At 35.1% G+C, this 19,935-nt stretch overlaps 2 protein-coding genes across 4 annotated transcripts; both read right to left on the bottom strand.

Moving 5' to 3' along the window:
- Positions 1 to 7,611: 7,611 nt before the first annotated feature.
- On the bottom strand, positions 7,612 to 12,789 carry LOC109338853 (constitutive photomorphogenesis protein 10-like). Of its 3 annotated transcripts, none has more exons than XM_019576200.1 (5): positions 12,680 to 12,789; positions 11,775 to 12,014; positions 10,630 to 10,703; positions 8,681 to 8,828; positions 7,612 to 7,909 (listed from the first exon to the last, which is right to left on the bottom strand). In XM_019576200.1, the coding sequence occupies exons 2-5, from the start codon at positions 11,971 to 11,973 to the stop codon at positions 7,812 to 7,814; spliced, it is 519 nt and encodes a 172-aa protein (XP_019431745.1). In that variant the 5' UTR covers positions 11,974 to 12,014; positions 12,680 to 12,789; the 3' UTR covers positions 7,612 to 7,811. The 3 variants fall into 3 exon arrangements, with proteins under 3 accessions (XP_019431745.1, XP_019431743.1, XP_019431744.1); XM_019576198.1 differs by having other exon boundaries at positions 11,775 to 12,045; positions 12,680 to 12,786; XM_019576199.1 differs by having other exon boundaries at positions 11,775 to 12,027; positions 12,680 to 12,781.
- A 3,118-nt stretch (positions 12,790 to 15,907) lies between these two features.
- On the bottom strand, positions 15,908 to 17,951 carry LOC109338852. Its single transcript, XM_019576197.1, has 3 exons — positions 17,615 to 17,951; positions 16,976 to 17,146; positions 15,908 to 16,253 (listed from the first exon to the last, which is right to left on the bottom strand). Exons 1-3 carry the CDS (start codon positions 17,705 to 17,707, stop codon positions 16,170 to 16,172), a joined length of 348 nt encoding a protein of 115 aa, XP_019431742.1. The 5' UTR covers positions 17,708 to 17,951; the 3' UTR covers positions 15,908 to 16,169.
- Positions 17,952 to 19,935: the final 1,984 nt, after the last annotated feature.

Genomic DNA, 19,935 nt, shown 5'->3' with positions numbered 1-19,935 from the left:
TGTTGCATTCTCATTCTTACACATAGCCTCGACCCCAAAGGTGAGGTTGAAAGGTGATTTCATAGTGGTAGAGTGAAGAGTTATGCGATAGGCCCAAAGAACGTGGTGCAGCTGCTTAGGCCAGACTCCCTTTGCCTATTTTAACCTTCTTTTTATCCCTCTCAGTATGACCTTATCAGCCGTCTCTGCCTGATAGTTGGTATGAGGATGTTCGACTAATGTGAAATGTTGTTTGATGTGAAGGCCTGACAACAACTCTCCAAACTTTCGGTCTAAAAATTGAGTTCCATTATCCGTGACAATCACGGTCGGTATCCCGAACTGTTTGATAATGTTTCTCCAAGTGAACCTCCAAATGTTGGTTGAAGTGATAGTGAGTAGAGCTTCTACTTCGATCCATTTAGTGAAATAATCCACCGCCACTATTAGAAACTTGAGTTGTCCGACTGCCAACGGGAATGGCCCCAGGATATATGTACCATATCTGCTGAACGGCTATGGAGTCATAGTAGTTGTCAACTCTTCAGGTGGGGCTTTGTGGAGGTCAACGAACAACTAGCAGGTTATGCACTTCTTTGTTAGATAAGAGGCATCGTTCTCCATGGTTGGCCAATAATGTCCAGCTCGAAGTACCTTCTTAGCTAAAGATGTTGCACCGAGGTGGTGGCCACAACTGCCTTCTTGGATTTCATGGAGGACGTTGTGTGCCCTGTCGAGGCCGAGGCATTTACGCATGTGAGTAGAAAAGCCTTTGTAATATAAATAGCCTTGCTTTTCTTTCTGGTCAGTGGGAAAGTCGCCATAGAGTAAGTATTTGATGATTGGGTCAGTCCAGTTGCCTGGGATGTGTATCTGTTTAACTGCCATGACGTTGGGTCGTAGAATTGTTCCTTGAACAACTGACTTGTTATTGTTTGGGCTCTCTATACTGGCCAACTTGGACAAGATATCTGCTTGGACATTTTGCTCTCTCGAGATTTGTTGGATGGAGGTTGCTTCAAACTTAGCCATCAGTTCTTTAACCTTTGTAAAGTACTTTCCCAGCAGCGTGTCTTTTGTTTGGTAGGCATCCGTTATTTGTGAGACAGTGAGTTAGCAATCACTATAGATAGCTACCTTTTTTGCACTAACCTATCTGGTTAACTGTAAACTAGTTATGTAGGTTTCGTACTCGCATTGGTTGTTTGATGTGGAAAAGGTGGTTAGTGAGTGTTGAATGGTCACACCTTGGCCATTATCCAACAAGATATCAGCTTCACTGCCCAAGGATTGGACGATCCGTCCACATAAATTGTCTAGATCTGCCCAGAATTATTCGGTTGAGCGATAAGCTCGGCAAGAAAATCTGATAAGACTTGACTCTTGATAGCTCTCTTGGGCTCATACCATATATCAAACTATGAGAGTTCAATAGACCAAGAGATCATTCGTCCGACTAGCTCTGGTTTGTGCAACATTTGCCGAATTGTCTTATTTGTTCTAACCACCATAGGGTGGTACTGAAAATATTATCGTAGCCGCCTTGCTGCCACAAAGAGGGCATAGACGACCTTTTCCAATTTCTGGTACCAGAGATCGGAACCCTGCAAAGCTTTGCTTGTGAAGTAAACTAGATCTTGGCCTTCTTCACTTTCTCTGACTAGGGCGGTTGCCACGGCTTCATCAGTTACTGCAAGGTAGACATATAATGTTTCGGTAGGTTTTGACTTGGAGAACACTGGGGGATGGCCAAATATTGTTTGAAGAGCTATAAGACCTTCTCACAATCATCTAACCAGTCAAATGTTTTGATTTTCTTGAGGAGTTGATAAAGTGGGATGGAATGTTTGGCGAATGCAGGGAGGAATCTGGACAACGTCGCCAATCGCTCATTCAACTGTTGAACCTCTTCGACCAAGCTAGGGCTTTGCATATCAATAGCAGTTTGACATTTCACCGGATTTTCCTCTATACCCCAGCCTGTTAGCAAGAAACCAAGGAACTTTCCGGCTTTAACCCCAAACGTGCATTTTTCTAGGTTGAAGCGCATATTAAACTTACGCAACCGCTTGAAGATGGCTTCCAGATTAGAGACATGGTCTTCTGTAAGCAGACTCTTGGCAATCATATCGTCCATGTAGACCTCCATATGCTTCCTATCTGATCTCTGAAAACACTTTCCATCATCCTCTAATATGTGGCCCTTGCATTTTTAACCCGAAGGCATGATCGTGTAGCAATATGCAACCTTAGGTGTGATGAAAGTAGTTTTATCTTGATCTGGCGGATACATGGGTATTTGATTGTACCCGTAATAAGCGTCTATGAATGACAAATATTGTTCTGGCTTGCCCAAATAACATTAACCAATATGATTGTACCACTGATCCATAAGACCACCTAGACACCTTTGAGGCCTCTATGCTTTTTCATGGGGAGACTGACTCCATCGTGTGCCGAGCCTTCCCTCTCACTCTAAAATGCGCTGTCATGTAGTAGTTTACACGGCTGGCACCAAATAGTATTGATTAGTGGACAACTCTTGCAAACGGGTTCAACATCTGGTTTACAGCAAGCATAAAACAGCCTAGATCTTCCTATATCTTGTCCACCATACGGTAGGAACATCACGAGCCTTTCCAAGCATACTTATGGAGGACATGAAAGTCTGCACCTTAAGTCCAGAGGTGTCGATACATATTTTGGTGACAGGATTGCAAGATGGCCTCTTTAGGCAAGAATTGGCCAAATACTCGACCACACCATGGAAGACCTCCGGTCAAAGGCCCAACAATTTATCAACCTGGAAGAAACTCAATCAGCCCACAAATCATCTGAGCATAGAGAATACCAACCCCCCTCACGGGAAGCCAAAGGACCAAAAATCCATGAACATCCCCAAGATGAACCACCCCAACCACTCAAAAAACCAAAATACTCCACCTACATTCCCCTCAATGCTAGTCACACCAGGATACTACAAGAAGTCATGGCTACTCATCTAGTCTAGCTTCCTAAGCCCAATCCGGGGAGAAAACTAGGGACCCAACACTGGTCCAAATACTGTGATTTTCACACCTTTTTCAGACATGTTACAGAAGAGTGTACCCAGCTTCGGGATATTATTGAAGACTTAATTCAAGATGGCCATTTACAACATTTTATTGCTCGGGCAGTCCGACAGGGACGATCTCCACCATCACGCCAGCCCAGTCCTTCTAGAAGGCGCTCCCTCCAAAAAATCAACAGGAGCGCCCTCCAAACAGGGACCGCAGAGACAGATATCGCCCCAATAAACAACAATAGATGAGTCTGGTAGACATTGATACCGTATTAGGAGGATTCACCACAGGTGGCACCTCCATGGCAGCCTAGAAGATGTATTTTTGGGAGGTTATGCAGGCAACTGTCCAAAATCCTCGCCAATAGCATTAGAGTAGGGTGGCACCCCTGATCTCCTTCAACAACTGTGATTATGAAGGTGTCATTCGTGGTCATGACGATCCCCTCGTCATCACCAACAAGATGAATAACAGAAAGGTTGGGAGACTATTCGCCGATCAGGGCATTTCAGTGGATATTATGTTCCAAGACTTGTTCGTTAAGATGGAGGTGAAAGACAGAGACCTGCTACCCTATGATGGCCAGCTAGTTGGTTTCACCAGGAAAGGTATCACCCCTCGCGGGTATGTGGACATCTACCTTACCATCGGGGAACAACCCCTAAATCGGATAGTCCAAGCAAAAAATTTGGTCATTGATTGTAATTTTGCCTACAATGCTATCCTCGATCGACCAACATCGAACAGTCTTGAAGTAGTAGTTTCCACTTCATATTTGTGTATGAAATTTCTCTCGTCTGATCTCCGAGTATGTACTGTCAAAGGAGACAAACACAATGTTAGAAGTTGTTACCAAATGAGCCTCCCCCAAGTCACACGTCAAAACAAACGCCACCCCGATGAAAAGGCCACGAGGTGTGCACTTGGTTGAGTTAGACGCCATGACTGACGAAGGGGAGTTCCGACCTCAGCCCGAGGGCGAAAAGACTTCTCAGCAACTTGGACCAACAAAAGAGAATTTAGTATATATTGACATCACCCTCACTAAGACTCAAAGGTCGAGGTTAGTTAAGTGTTTGGAGATTAACAAAGATTTTTTTGTTTGGTCAGCTGTAGACATGTCATGGATTGACCCCTCAATCATTTTCCAACGACTAACCACCAACTTGGGGGGCGAAGCCAATAGCCTAGATGGAGAGGAATATGGGCACCGAAAGAACAGTTGAGGTTACTAGGAAAATATCTGAACTCTTGGAAGCCATTTTATCCAAGAGATTGCTTACACCACCTGTCTGTCCAATGTGGTATTGGTCAAGAAACCATCAGGTAAATGACGGATGTGCGTAGACTATACAGATCTTAACAAAGTATACCCCAAAGACCCATATCCCCTCCCAAACATTGATCATTTGGTGGACAATTCTTCCGGGCATAGATTCTTAAGTAGTGGTGAGGACATGATTGCTTCGGTGAAGGGGTGTCTTGCTCGTGAGGAGTTGTAGTCAGATGAATGAGTTATCTGGGTGGTTTTTGTGGTCGGAGGGGCTATAAGCCGGGAAGCATCAGCGGACTCTACGGAGTGCTCATCGACAACTGGCCAAGAAGGCCTATTACAAGGCTCAGGTCTATGCTGGCGAAGTTTGGCTAATAGTCGGGCCTGTTGGATAATTTGGCCTTGGGTTTGGATCATTTGGAGGAGTTGTTGAGTGGTAGGTGCTTCTGGGGTGGGGTTTGGGGGTGACTTTGATTTGCTTGTTGGGATGGTTGTACTAGTGTTGGTGGGTTGATGGAAGGAGTATCGTGGTTCAGGGAAATGTTTGTAGTGAGTGGTTCTGTTTGGTTGAGGGGTTGAGCTTAGTTACGGGTGGTCACCATGTTGTAGGTAAGCCACAAACGACGCCAATGTTATTTTGTATAGATCATGTGTGGTCGGTATATAGTGCTCGGTTGAGTGAGAATGATCAAGAGTCTTGGTCGAAATGCTATCTAGACTCGCTGGAGAAGGTACCTAAAAACGTTCTTCGATGATAAAGTCAGTATATGGTTTATAGAGAGAATGAGAGTAAATAAGATATAGGTTAGAGAAAGAGTAATGAATGCAAGTAATAAATGAGAGAATGAGAATTAATTATACTTCTTGTTTGGGGGTCTCCTATTTATAGAATGGGAGTATGTCGGGTCGTCCTTAATCACCATGTAGGTCTGCAATTGTCGATCTGTCGGGGGCAAATGAGATTTGAAGGCAGCATGACAGGTAGAATGTCAGCTCGCATTAATGGCGGATCAGCGACGCATTAATGGTGAGTCATAAGCATTAATTGTGAGTCGGAAGCACTAATCTTGAGTCGTTGACGCTTATGGTGAATCAGAGGCATTGGCCCGCCCCTGGTGGGTGGATGGGGAATGCTCAATTTGGTTATGTGACTAGGTTGTTCTTGGAATACCCCAAATCTATCTGGGGCGGAAGATATTGATTATTTAAATTTTTCTATTGATTGGGTTTAGGATTCAAAAATATAATTTTGATGAAAACTGAGTATATGGAGTGATATGTAATTGTTTGGTAGAATAAAAAAATATTGGTTGTGAGTAGTGAGTACATCAAAATTAAACTAAAAATTAATAAATCATATATATAAACCAGAATGAAAATTAAGAATAAATTATTCTGATAAAATTTATCAAGTTTAAAACCTTTAAAATGGAAATATAAAAGTTAAAAATGTGTTTTTTATCAAATTTTAAGATAATGTTTAAAGTTACTCCATAACATTTATAACATATTGTCTAATGCCTTCTTTTTTCTTCTTCTCGGTAGATATGGGTTAAGCCCTACCTGCACATTAATATGTATACATTAATTGTTAATATAAAAGATTTTTATACTATTACTGTATCATTTACCATTTATATTTTATTAAAATATAAAGAAAATGATATATACATTAAAGGAGTTAGGGTGATTACAAGTCATAATAAGCGTGATTAGTAAGGGCAATTACAAGGTTTAGACAGTCATGTATTGGGCCATCATTCCAGTTGGACTCTAGTCCGGATTTCCGATCCATAACAAGCTCATCATGATCTTTCAACAATATTGTTCTTCTCAATTCAGAATGGACTGGACAAAGATAGCATAAGGGTTTGTTTGATGACAGCCTCTATTAACCAACATAATAGCAAGAATAGAACCACTCTCAACCAAAATACTTGGAACTCCACTCTCCAAAGCAATATATAATAACATTATCAACATGTCCCATAATTTCATCATAATCCAGAATGATTTTATGGTTAACTTTTTTTGAATGAACCATTGCAAGAGTCAATTATTGGTTTAGCTGGGAATAATGTAAGTGTTAGATGAATAGACTTGATTTTAAAATGTGTTAGATTAATAAATTAATAATTTTTTAAGTGTCTAGCTTGATTTTTAAAATTAATAATAATAAATGATAAAATCTCAAAGTGATTAGTATTTTTTTGGTACTACCAAGGGTATTCTCTCACCTTTTTTGGGTGAGGAACTGATCTTTTTTGGGTTCGTGGTTGCACCTCCCAACAAGTATTACTCTCAGGAATCGAACTCGCAGCTTTGAAGATTCAATAGAGTTTTATACCACTAGACTAACACCTTGTTGATAAAATGATTAGTATTTGTCCACAACAATGGAATTCATTTCAATCCGTTTTATTTAAGAATCAATAACCATATGAGTAATGTAATATGAATTGAGATGATGGGATGTGTAAAAGAACCTTTCAGATTGTAGGCAACCTATTTTTTCAACCTCAAACCATTTTTTCAACCTCAAACCATTTCTCATTCAACAGTTTTGGATCATCATCACCACACCACCCTCTGTCACCACACCGATTCACCACCGCGTATTTGCCACCACACAGATGAACTGCTATCTTTGTTGTCGTGCAGCAGCGCCTAGAGCAGACATGGATAATATCATTGATTCCTCAGAGGGTCTCATGATGTATCCTTTGCTGGTGTAATAAGAATTGGAAAATTCAAATTCTTCATGCATACTCACAAAGAAGCAAATGTTTGCACAGATAACCAACCTAACAACAATCTTCATCTTGACTATTACTACCATATGATTTCATCTTCACATTGCAAGCTTCAACAGCTGATTTTCCACTACTTCATGAGGAAGCTCTTCCTATTGTAATTTATGTAACTTGGTTTCTTTTCTTTTGTTTGGGTTGTTGCTCCCTTTGGTTAAACAATGAATAAATCATGAGCACAACTCTAGGGTAAATGCAAAGAGTAAATCATCATTATTAGAGATAAGGAGAAATCTAAAGAGTGATAAAGCCATAATAAGTGTTAGTTTTGTAGCTTTTAATGGTACAATTTTAGAAAAACAGTAGAGGCACTTTATAAATTTGTTCAATCTGAACTATTGACAATCAAAAGGCATTGGTCTAGTAGTATAAGGCCTCACTAGATCTCCGGAAAGACAAAAAGATCAAGAGTTCGCTTGTTGGGAGTGACAGTCATGTACCCTAAAAGAGATTAGTTTTTTACCCATAGGGTGAGTGGACACCCTTGTACTAAAAATCTGAACTATTGACACTACCATTGTGAAGCTTAGTTGATAATTATGAGAAAACACCATCTTGTATATTATCAAAGCTTTTGAGAAGGAGAGAAGCTTGTTACAAGTGCATGAACAATGAACAATTGCTCACATAAACTGTGGAACATGATATATATCTGATGTAAGTGAATAAAGGACTCCTCTATCATATTCACTTGGCAAAACGGACAGTGCACTCTGCAGCAATATCATCATGTTTCGCTCTGTCTCCCAAATACAAGTGAGCAATGCCAGGAACAACAGCATTATCTACAACCACAACGATAACTTTATGTTTTAAGACCATAAGTGACTACTTGGTGTATGTGATTGATGAGTAAAACGTCAATAAGACTTCTTTTTTTTCTTATAGAAATTATTACAAGTCTCAATTTATTCAACAATTGGACTGTTGGGGTTATCGTATTATTAGTCTAGGTTTTATCTTTTTAACAATAGGTATTCTTTCAGGAGCAGTATGGGCTAATGAGGCATGGGGATCATATTGGAATTGGGATCCAAAAGAAACTTGGGCCTTTATTACTTGGACCATATTCGCAATTTATTTACATACTAGAAAAGAGACTAAATTGACTGATGATTATCAAAGTCAAAGGTTAAATTTGTTCTTTTTCATAATATCAGGGATCAAATTGACCGATAATGTTAATTTCAAAGACCATGTTGATGATTTGCTCACTAATTGATTATAAGTGTTGGAACTACTAATGTTGTCTGACTCGAAAATGTGGAAAACATGATCATTAGTTGGTATCTTGTTAAGCTTTTCATACAAGATTGGGCACATAACAGTACAAGTTTTGCCTCTTCTCTTACATATGAAAGCAAAAGGCTTAACTATAGAACTGCAATGTAAACCATGATTACCAACAACAAAAAATTGAACAAAAAAGGTTCAATTTAAAATGTAGAAAACAAGAGCAAAGGGATTCTTTTAAATGAAGATAAGACACATGAATATGCTGACTTAAGTAGTAAGGAAGACCATAAAAATAAGCTTTTAGAAGAGTAAGAACTTACAGGGGTCAGGATTTGTCAAAATTGATCTAACTGCAAGTAGCACCTTGGTAATTGTAAGTGCAGGACTCCAACCATCCTTCAATATTCCCATACTAACATGGCCATCGGGGTCTACATTGCAGTGGTAAATACGAGTTTTGAATACTACCTGCAACCGCAATTCTTTAATTGAAGACAGTAAAAAATACTTTAATTACTTCAACCTCCCAGTGCTTTTTCTGGTTTGTCCGCATACCTCCCCTCTATTTTAAAAAACTACACCAACCTTCCTTCAATGGGGCAAGTTTATGAAAATTAAGAAACTCTGACGGAGGGTCATTTAGGATCTTAAGACTACGCTTTGAACATTGTAAGGGAGTTTATGTAGGTTTAAAAAATAGAGGAGATGTATATGAAGAATTGCAAAAATACAGGGGAGGTAATAGTGAATTATTAGACAAAAAAGACAGCACACGGCTCCCACCTAGTGGGATCTGGGAAGGGTAGATGTGCACAGCCTAACCCTCACAAACAAAGATGATGTTTCCATTATTTGAACTCATGACCTCTAGGTCACAAGGCAAACAACCTTGCAGTTCCGCCGAGGCTCACTCTCTGGTGATTTACTAGACAAAAGGGTAAAAAAAGCATTTAATACAATTATCTATTGTTAAAAACTAGACATGAAAAACAGTTGAAAGTTTCCAACTTTCCATTGACCAAGTAAGCTCCAAATGACAAAGCTAAACAGACCAGCCTGGCAGTAAACTTTCTATAAATCTAATCAGGAGCTGGAAAATGTTTGCAGTCATGCAAATGAATAACCTTTTTTCCATTATATATGTTGAACACTTAGAAATTGTATATAAATTATAACGTACTAAAAAGGAAGGGTGGGCTCAAATTAGAGGATATAAAATTCAGTGGACTCAAAATCAAAAAACAATAGCACACCAATCTATATATCAGGTAATCTCATCATTCATCAACCATCCATATTCTTGAAAGGGAAGTGTGATCTCACCAGATCAGATATAACAGTCATTAGGATGAATCACACATATACAAATGATTTTATGTATTTCGAAGAAGTACACTCCACATCTTTATTCGTAGAAGGGGATGTTGCACAGCTGAAGAATGGTCAACATTACCAATCTGGTTTCCCTAAAGGAATCCACCACTAATCTAGACTACAAGTGTTATAACTCAATCTGAAAGTCATTTTTACTTCTTCCTAAAAATCCTTGTCTCAAGTCTCAACCCCTTACTATCTAGAATTTCAGACCTCTTAGCTCTCAATAGCCATGCACACCCATAGTTTCTGCTAACCGATCTTGCAGTACAAGCTCACCCATGATCTATAATTTAATAACCTTACTTTATCCTTGTACTTCAAAGGGAAGAAAAATTAATCGGGGAAATTTTTCAGACACGACACACATTAGTATAAACCTTCCATCTTTTCATATCAAAAAAGAAGAAAATCCATATTCTAAAGTTCAACTAGAGGCAGGATTCTCTATAAATTAAAGGGTTAAGTTATAATATAATTGATGTTTTAATCACCTATGTCATACACTTTCTGGTGGTGTAACTGAGTAACTCTATAACACATATAATGCAGGTCAGAAGCACCCACATTAGACAAGTACCAAATATTCGTTACAGATGAAAATAGATGCTACGACTAGCTTAGTAGCAAGTTGTCACCCTTAGTAAGTTAGATAGAGATAACAATAAACAGACAAGTTCTTAGTAATCTAACTTGGGAAATAGACGAGACATATAATTCTCGAAATAATCAAATATAATGGGATATATCGAAGTGCAAAAGCAGAGATTTTTATGAAATGTAAAGCTGAAATAAATCACTTCCTAAAACTGTATGTTCACTCTTTTGTAAGAAACAATTATATCAAAAGAACACTACAAAACAATCCTTATATGTAAAAAGCAGCTGAGAATACCTGTGGAGGCTTGAAGGGGTAATCAGTAGGAAATATTATGTCAAGAAAAAATATGCCACCTTGGTATGGTGTTCCTACAGAGAACAACAGTGAAAAGTTCACCAAGGTTGCAAGCTCATGCTAACTCGATTTGAAGCAAACCTACACTCACCATTCACTAAATTAACATTTTTAGGATATATATGTATTAGTAAATGGCATAATATATCCAGGCTAGGATTACTATATGGACTGACATTTACAAAACTACTAATATAATTGCACTGAGCCTAGTATGAAAAGATAATATATAGTGCTCACTTGTTTTTTTTTTTGGTTATTGTCTCTGTCACGATCTTGGTATGACAAAGACTATCGATAGCATTAGCACCTGTAAGTTCAATTGGATATACTTCCTAGAAAATATTTCTGAACACTAAACTTGTATGGCTGGTTGGGTCTGCTTTTACATTTAGCTTCATTGTTGTATATATCATACCTCTTTCGAAGTTCTGAAAAACCTACACTATATCTTCAGTCCTATCTTCTCTACAGACTGAGTCTTGATAGCTTGCCAAACATCATGAGCAATTAATTTCCTAGAGTTAATAAATAGGTTGAGCACACTTATGAATAAGTAATGTCTGTGGTCAATGTACTACTGAGCCCAAACCTTGTCTTTTTATAATTTGAACTTTGTGAATGATTATTGGCAAAACGATTTTTTTCGACATAGATGCCAGAATGAGATAGTAAGCTTAACTGGTTAGCAACACTAATCAATTTTTCTTATAAAAAAAGTTATTTTTACAATTAAACCTTAACTGGTAACAAATGAAGAAGAGAGCTAAACAAATTAAGTAGAAATCTGGTACTGAGGTAGCATATGGCACCAAGACAAAAAAAGAACATAAGCAAGTGGTCTTTTCGACTCTTTGGTAGAACTTGAGTACTAAGGTATCATTTGTTCTCTTTCGTTCCACCATTTGTGTAACTAAAATGTCTCGCGATTTAACTCACCGAGTCATGTTTTGTTTATAAAATACACAAACATAGAATGTAACTTATATATGTTCCATTTGTTCCGTTCTTACCATATCTACCAAACACAGCTAAAATATGAATTCAGTGTTAAATAAGGAAGGGAAAGAGTTAGAGAATGAGACCTGGGGTGCCGATAATGGTAGCAATCCAATGATAGAGATTGTCACCCTTGGGGCCAGCAGAGCAATCATGAGGAGGGTCATTGTTGAGCTCCACCATTTCCCTCTGAATCCTCTTCCCTGATGCTGACACCCAAGTCGTGGGTGCCCATGATGATGTCGAAGAAGTCGAAAACGATCTTCCACCTCCACCCGATATCATCGTTCCTATGATCTTCTATTTCCACAATAAAATACACAAATCTGCAGCATCCCCTAAAAAAGAGTTTACTTTCTACAGATTGACACCAATGTTAGAGCAAGTTTTTTTGGATACTACCAAGAGTATCCATTCACCCAATGGGTAAGAAACTAATCACTTTCAGGGTATGTGGCTGCCCCTCCCAACAAGTATTGCTCACCGAGTCACCGTTATTGAATTATTGACATTTTGGTCTTTTTGGGATGTAGCATGGTTTTATACCACTAGATCTAACGCCTTATTGATTTAGAGTCAGTTTGTTTTTTTTCCTACCAAAAGTGATTATTTTGATTTTAAAAAACACTTCTCCCACCTACACATTTTTTGTTGGACTTGAAGAAAAAAGTTGCAAAAACAAAAGCTTTTCAGCTTCTCACAAAATTAATTTCTGTCAAAAACACTTTTGTTATAAGACCATAAACAAATAAACCTTAACTGGTTAGCAACACTAATCAATTTTTCTTATAAAAAAAGTTATTTTTACAATAAAAGCTGGAATTCAGCTTTGAGAAACTTTCAGCTTCATCATTGGGTTAGTAATAACAGCACACCAATCAATTTTCCTTTTCTTTCTTCAAGAAAACCGAAAACCCATGTTAACAAAAATAACGATTATGAAGAATTTGAAAATAAAAAGGGGAAAAACAATAAGGGAAAGAAAAGGGACCTGCGTGACACGCTCCAAAGTGAAAGGGAGAATCACAATTCAAGAGAAACTGATGCTAGTGTAGTGGCGAAAGCTACCACAAGGTAACATGAAAATTTAACATTAACCGAGTAATATTTTTACATTATTTACGTTCTTGTAGGGACAATCATTGTGCATTCGAAAGTATAATTATTGAGTACAAAAATTTATATTATACTTATTATTATTGATTACTATTATTTTTATTTAAAAATTAATAATAATTATAGTAAATTATATTGATATCCTTTGAGTTTTAATAAAATTACATAAATCATCCTCACTTTTCTACATTTGTACAAACCCCTCATTTTTTACACTTCATTATACTTATCACTTCTGCATGAGAAATAAATGTAATTTTTAAACAAAAAATATGATAAATGCAATTAAGTTAAACAAAACATGATATATTATGGAGATAAGTCCAAATAATATATAGACCAATGTACCTTTATTATTTTTTTGTTACAAAATGCATCAACAATTCTAATGAGATATTGTTTAAATCGTTCTTATATTATATCGTAACGAACCAAAAATAATAAAGAGGTATTGACTCATATATTATTTGGATTTTTTCTCCACAATATATCATGTTTTGTTTAACTAAATTGCATTTGTCACATTTTTTTGTTAAAAGATTACACTTGTTTTTCATGCAGAGGTGGTCAGTATAACGAAAGTATAAAAAAATAGGGGTTTGTGTATGTGTATAAAAATGAATAATGATTTATGTAATTTCGCTAAAACTCAGGAATGTCTATGTAATGAGGTCAAGTGTATAATTATTAAATTCTTAATTATTTACCCGATGCATACCAAAAAATACATTCTTGAAGACCATTTTAATTGAAGTCTCTTGGGTATCTTTTATGAAAAATTATATTTTAAAAATATAAAATGTATGAAAAGGATCATAAACTTTAGTCCCATCAGAAAAATAATTATTCAACATCTACTCCGTTAAAATTTGATGGAAAATATCAAGTCCAAACCAAAGAGTTAAATTTTGAAGTTAAGAGACTAATATTAAGTCACGCACCTCTTAATTGTATTTTAGGGCGTGAAAATTATTTTGCACTCAAACTACATTTTAAGGACAAATTTGAATGATTTTTTAAAGTGAAATATTTATACACTATCAACGTTTGTTATTATTCATTATTCATTTAAATTATATTTTTTAGAAAAAGATGTATACACTGAAAGTATAAGAAATTTTTATATTTCACTGCATTATCCACCATTCATATTTCATCATCATTGACTATGAAATAAAAGTAATATAAATGAATAGTGAATGATCTACTGACTATGTATAAATTTTTAACACTGCAATTGCAAAGATATTACACTCTTACTTCATTTTGTAAAAGTCAATAATAAGTAAATATAAATGATAGATGATGTATTGACAGTTTATCAACCCTTTACTATTATAATGGATTATTATTTTCTCAAATAAAAGCATCATTATTTTATGTAAAATAATTTTTCTACAAAATAATTTAATTCTAACAAAATTATCAAGAAGGGATAATATCCTGTATGATTTGATTAGGAATTGCATACATATTTTTGTTTTGACAGTCAGGATTTTGTTTGACTTATTTTATTTGGATATTAGTACTTTTATGCCCTTTATCTTATTATTATCATTTTATCTGGATTTTTAGGTAAGCAAGATAAATATTAAAATAGCATAAAACAAATCAAATCAAAATCCTAAGAATTAAAACTAATTATTTGTGTAATTTTACATCACATATGATATCCCTTCTTAATTTATTAAATTGTTTTAAAGAAAACCGATAATCATAAACATAATGATATTTTATTTTTTACTACAAATATTGCATAGACAAAAATAGGTAAGAAACCCAAACTTTATGTAATATTGGTTTTGAACCATTTAATATAATTATTAGGGGTATGGGTCTAATCAAACCAAACATCTGCAATTTCAAAATATTCCTATCAAATGACATGTTATCTGCAACCGGAATAGGTGAGTAAATTTCTTTCCCCGATAATCATATTTGAAAGTTTATTGGCTCATACGGCTAGGTAAGTCATTGTTTTGGTGTCGTTTATTGGCTCATACGGCTTGGCAAGTCATTGTTTTGGTGTCGAAATAGGTGAGTAAATTTCTTCTCCTAAACTCGTATTTGAAAGTTTCCTGGCTCATACGGCTGGGCAAGTCATTCTTTTGGGGTCAATCCATACATAGCATTAGTAGTCCCCATGTGACAAGTACCACTAACTTAGCTTCAAACCTGAGAGCTGCACTCTCTCCTCCCTCGCCTTAAAGAAAATAGAAGTAAAAGATTTGCCAATCAAAACAATAAAAAACTAAGTAATCATTATTTGAATCGTAGGATATGCCTAGCTTGGTAAGTCGCAAGATCCAATCCACCTTAAATTTATTTAAAAAATATATACTGCTATAACAAAGCCTAGTTTTTTTATTGAAATACATAGTAGCATTAGCAATCATCATTGCCTATCTAGGAAAACGTGTGTAGTAACATAGAATGAAAAGGAATATTTGACTGGGCAAGAACACATAAAATACCAGACATACTATCACTCCACTTGAGTAGAAACCATGATTAATGATCTCGTAAATTGATGAGATTTTTTCATTTGATTGTACAGGATGGATGGTAAATTTTTAGTTGCAGGAATCAATTTCAATTTCCCTTTACTCTCTTACATAATGAGTGAATTTTTTTCTGTCATATCAGGGGTATCCATTCACTTTATGGCTAAGGAACTAATCACTTTCAGGGTGTGTGGCTACCCCTTCCAACAAGGGTCGCTCGTATGAATCAAACCCTTAAAGGCTTAAACTTTAAGTCATCCTGTAAATCTAACAGAGTCTTATACCACTAGATCAATATCTTGTTGGTAATTAAGTGGAGTTTGAGATTATTAATCAATAATGTAAATTTATATAGACAAAAGAGCCATATGAAATGCTACTACTAAAAGTTGTTTGTGGCCAATACCAACCGGCACAATTAAAATTAGCAAAGGCAAGAAGCTACTCGTGCAGTGTGTACCCTCTTGTGCAATTGCAACCACAATATCTTCACTATTTTGTGCAAGATCTATATCAGAGGCGGGAGGGTACATGTATGTAGCCTTAAACTGTAAGTGGGACTGTTTCAAGGAGCCTCCTTAGTCCTTACTACTACTATCCATAAATCATAAGTATAACAGTTTTGAAATATAATGATTGAAGCAAGAGAAATCTTAATACAAATATAAATGAGTCATAAGATGGTGCAACTAAAAGTTGCGAGTGGCTAATAACAAATGGCACAACCTTGCTTCATGATCTAGGATCTAACTTGACTATTCCATATTTTTGACCAAAATCTACTTCCATGCAGTTGCATATGCTAGCCTTCATCTATCTTTAATAGGCATGCCTGGAAGATCTCACAATGAACCATAACATCTAATCCGTGCTAACCTTTGTCTCAATACTTGACTTGCTAAGTATAACTACGCCGATTATGATAAGCAAGGCTCCTGCAAACCACTGCAGATAATTTCCTTGCATCAGAAATACTTGAATCAAGAAGTTAAATACATAACGGCGCAAATAACCAGCCATGGGTTCTTTGGTGGTTTAGTTACTTGGCATTGTCAAGATGAATAGTAACAAAGAAGAATCAATTGGTCCTTTCCTCTACTATGTTAATGGCAAACAAGCTGAACAATGTTAAGGTAGCCTTTGGCACAAAAGGAACAACATGGGAATAGAATGTTCTACTTTTATTCATCATGCCAAGCATAGAATAGAACATATGTCCTAATGTCAGGGTCAGTGTGGCGTATTGAAATACATTCGAAGGTGAAATTTATGTCAAGGGATCATCCCTGGATCTTTCAGAGGTACCAAATTCACTAAGGGCGAGATTAGGAAAAAAGCTAGATTAAATGTTTATTTTTTAGCGGCAAAGTTTTTTTCTCTCTTTTTTAAGGGGGAGCACAGCTGTTGATGTATGAACCCAGATACTCACGCTTGATGAACCCGGGTGCTCATGCTTATTCCGTAAGCTTTTTTGAGACAGGCTAAATAGAGCTTATTTTCATAAGCCTTTCTATCAAGCTTATTTAAATAAGCTAAAAAGAGTTTAGATCATAAACTATTGTCTATTTTCATAAGTTTTTCACATAAGCTCTTTTCAAATGCCCTCTTAAGTATACATTTGAAAATTTCAAAAAAATAACACAATTTAGAGGAGAATAAAGGGATACCTGAGGAGAGAGGGATTCATGAAAGAAGAAGAAACCAACTAAGCCAGAAGAAATGAAATTGGTAGCAAAATTGGTGACAGTAGCTTGGAGAGAAGAAAGAGCTTTGAGACTATTGACATAAGAAGTCCACATCGTGACATTAAACAATAACACCATCCCATACCTAACAATCTGTTCAAGTTATACAATTACAAAATTAGACAAACACAATACATCATTGTTTATTTTGATCCATCATCACAAATACAATAAAGGACGATCCATACCCAAAAAGTGAGCTAATCCGTATTTAATTTAAAAGTTCAATATCTAATTATTGTTCACCAATCACAATGGATGGCATAACACACTTTGTTTTCTTGTATGACTAAGGGTATTCCATCACACTAAGTGATATGTTCTCGTGTCGCTCTCAGAACCTTGACGTCTGTGTGTGGATTTAGTGTTGTCATACACCACTGCACCAACTCGTAGTGTGACACACTTTGTGGACAGTAAATGTGTTGTGTTTCCCACCTAGTGGGTATGTGGCGAGTAGATCGGCAAGAAGAGAAACTGTTTCCAGGATCATTGCAAATACAATAATAGATAATAATAATAATAATAATGGGATGGAATGGGGTAAGAAAAAAGAAGAACCTGGTGAAAAGGGAGTTTGGTGGAAATGGCGGAAAGAGCGGCATTGAATCCAGCAGATACAGCCCAGGCGTAACCTTTTGATGATTTATCCATCTTCTCTTCTCTTCTCACAAAATAGATTAGAATTCAGATCAATTCAAACAATAACTGTTTCTTTTTTATTGATTCACAATCTCCGATTATGTGTTGCACATTAAAACAGAGCACGCACTTGCAACTTCAAGTTGGAACTCATGAAGGATTCTTTTACAAAAAAAATAAAAATAAAACGTACGGGATAAAGTGGGGAAAAAAGTTAAGAGAACAAAACGGTAATTTTGCTTAAGAAAAATTTTTCAACCTTAATCTCTTGATCAAAAATCTCCCGTAGTGAGTGAAAACTGGTTAGGTTTCTGGTATATCACCAGACGGTGAGATTAAAACTTTTTTTATAAATCAATTAGAGTATAGACTAACTTGATGTAAAATGTACTAGATATATTTAACATGTTAATATATATATATTATATACCATTTAAATACAAATAAAATTATTTTATTTTTAACATTAGTGCTAACAATTTATTTTTATTTTAAAATTTCATATATAATAATTTTAATTATATTAAAATGAGTATGATATATGTCATACATTTATCTTACTTATATTTAAAAATCAATTAATAATAGTTAAATTCGAATGGTAAAAAGTGTTATATCTATAAATTGTTAGCATAAATATTTATATTCAGTTAATATATCATACTTTATTTATTTATATTATTATTTTGAAGAGTCAATGATAATTGAAAGTAGATGATATAAAATAAACTAAAAATATATAAAACTTTTATATTATTATATTCACACTTTTTTTTTCAGTGACAATATTACAAATACTTATCCTTCAGGATACATCTTTTTTTTCTCTATTAAAATAGTAACATTATCTTAGCTTGTTAACCATTTATTATGGTTGTAATGGTATTTATTAGAGTTCAAGTAGAGAAACAAATTGAAAATAAAAATCATAGGTCAAATAAATATAGTTACCGAAATTTATAAAACTCAGCTCAAACTGACCGGTCTGACCAGTTCAACCGTGAATCGGACATTTAACCGATCTGAACCTTTCATTTAATTGGTTTTGTATCAAATTGGATTGACTTGATCAGTTTAAGCCTAAAACTTGTGACTCGGGTGGTCGGACCGGTTGAACCAGCTGAGTCAATCAAAAAATTCTTTTTCAAAAAACAATCAAATTGATGTCATTTTTTAGTAAAAAAACAAATACTTTTAACTTAAGTGTAGTTATGTTTCTCATTTGTTAGTTTACATTATAACAAAATTTCCATAATTTTTTGGCACATGGTTAAGAATAAACATGTTATTCGTGTATTCGTATGTTTAATAACACATATGTTATTCGTGTATTCGTTTGGTTAATAACACATATTATTCGTGCATTCTAATGGTTATAACACGCATGTTACCCGTTCATTTTAATACTTAAGAATACACATGTTATTCGTGCATTCATTCATATGGTTAAGAAAAAATATGTTTCTTGTGCATTCATATGATTAAGAACACACATGTTACTCGTGCATTCGTGTGATTAAGAACATATATGTTTAATGTACATTCTAATGATTAAGAAACACACATGTTACCTGTGTATTCACATGGTTAAGAACATTCATCTTACCTGTGCATTCATATGGTTAAACAATCACATATTACTTGAGCATTCTCATAAGACATTGATTTTGACGAATATTTAGAAGTACATAAGTATGAATATTATTAAATTTATATTAGTAATATTGTGTAATAATTTGATAAAATAAAGCGAAATATATAAAAACACAAAAATTGTGAATTAATTTCATTGGATACGTTTTTTAATGTAACGACACAGTGTCTTCATAACTTTTGTCGCATAGTAAGACCTGATAATATATTAATCGTCCATAAATTGACAAATTACGCAACATAATGATCAAATATATAGTAAGACATGATAATATATAATTGAGTACAAACTATTATTATCATAGTAATATGAACTCATATGATATAAATAAATATTTGATCATAAAAATTATGAGTTTCATAATTATTGTTACAAAGTATCAAAATATAAATTAATATTGTTATATTAGCAATGTTAATAACAAATGTAAGAAACAAAATAAAATAAATCAAGTGTATTCAATTATCTATATTTAAATATTTCATGTATTTTGGATTCCCAAATATGGTTTGCTATAAATTAGTTTTTTATTTCTTTTTTGTATAATAACAAAATAAATAAATCTATGAAAAATAAACAAAAAAAA

Source organism: Lupinus angustifolius, unplaced genomic scaffold, assembly GCF_001865875.1.
Source record: "Lupinus angustifolius cultivar Tanjil unplaced genomic scaffold, LupAngTanjil_v1.0 Scaffold_45_82, whole genome shotgun sequence".
Classification (NCBI taxonomy): Eukaryota; Viridiplantae; Streptophyta; class Magnoliopsida; order Fabales; family Fabaceae; genus Lupinus; species Lupinus angustifolius.
This window is presented reverse-complemented; position numbering and strand designations above follow the sequence as displayed.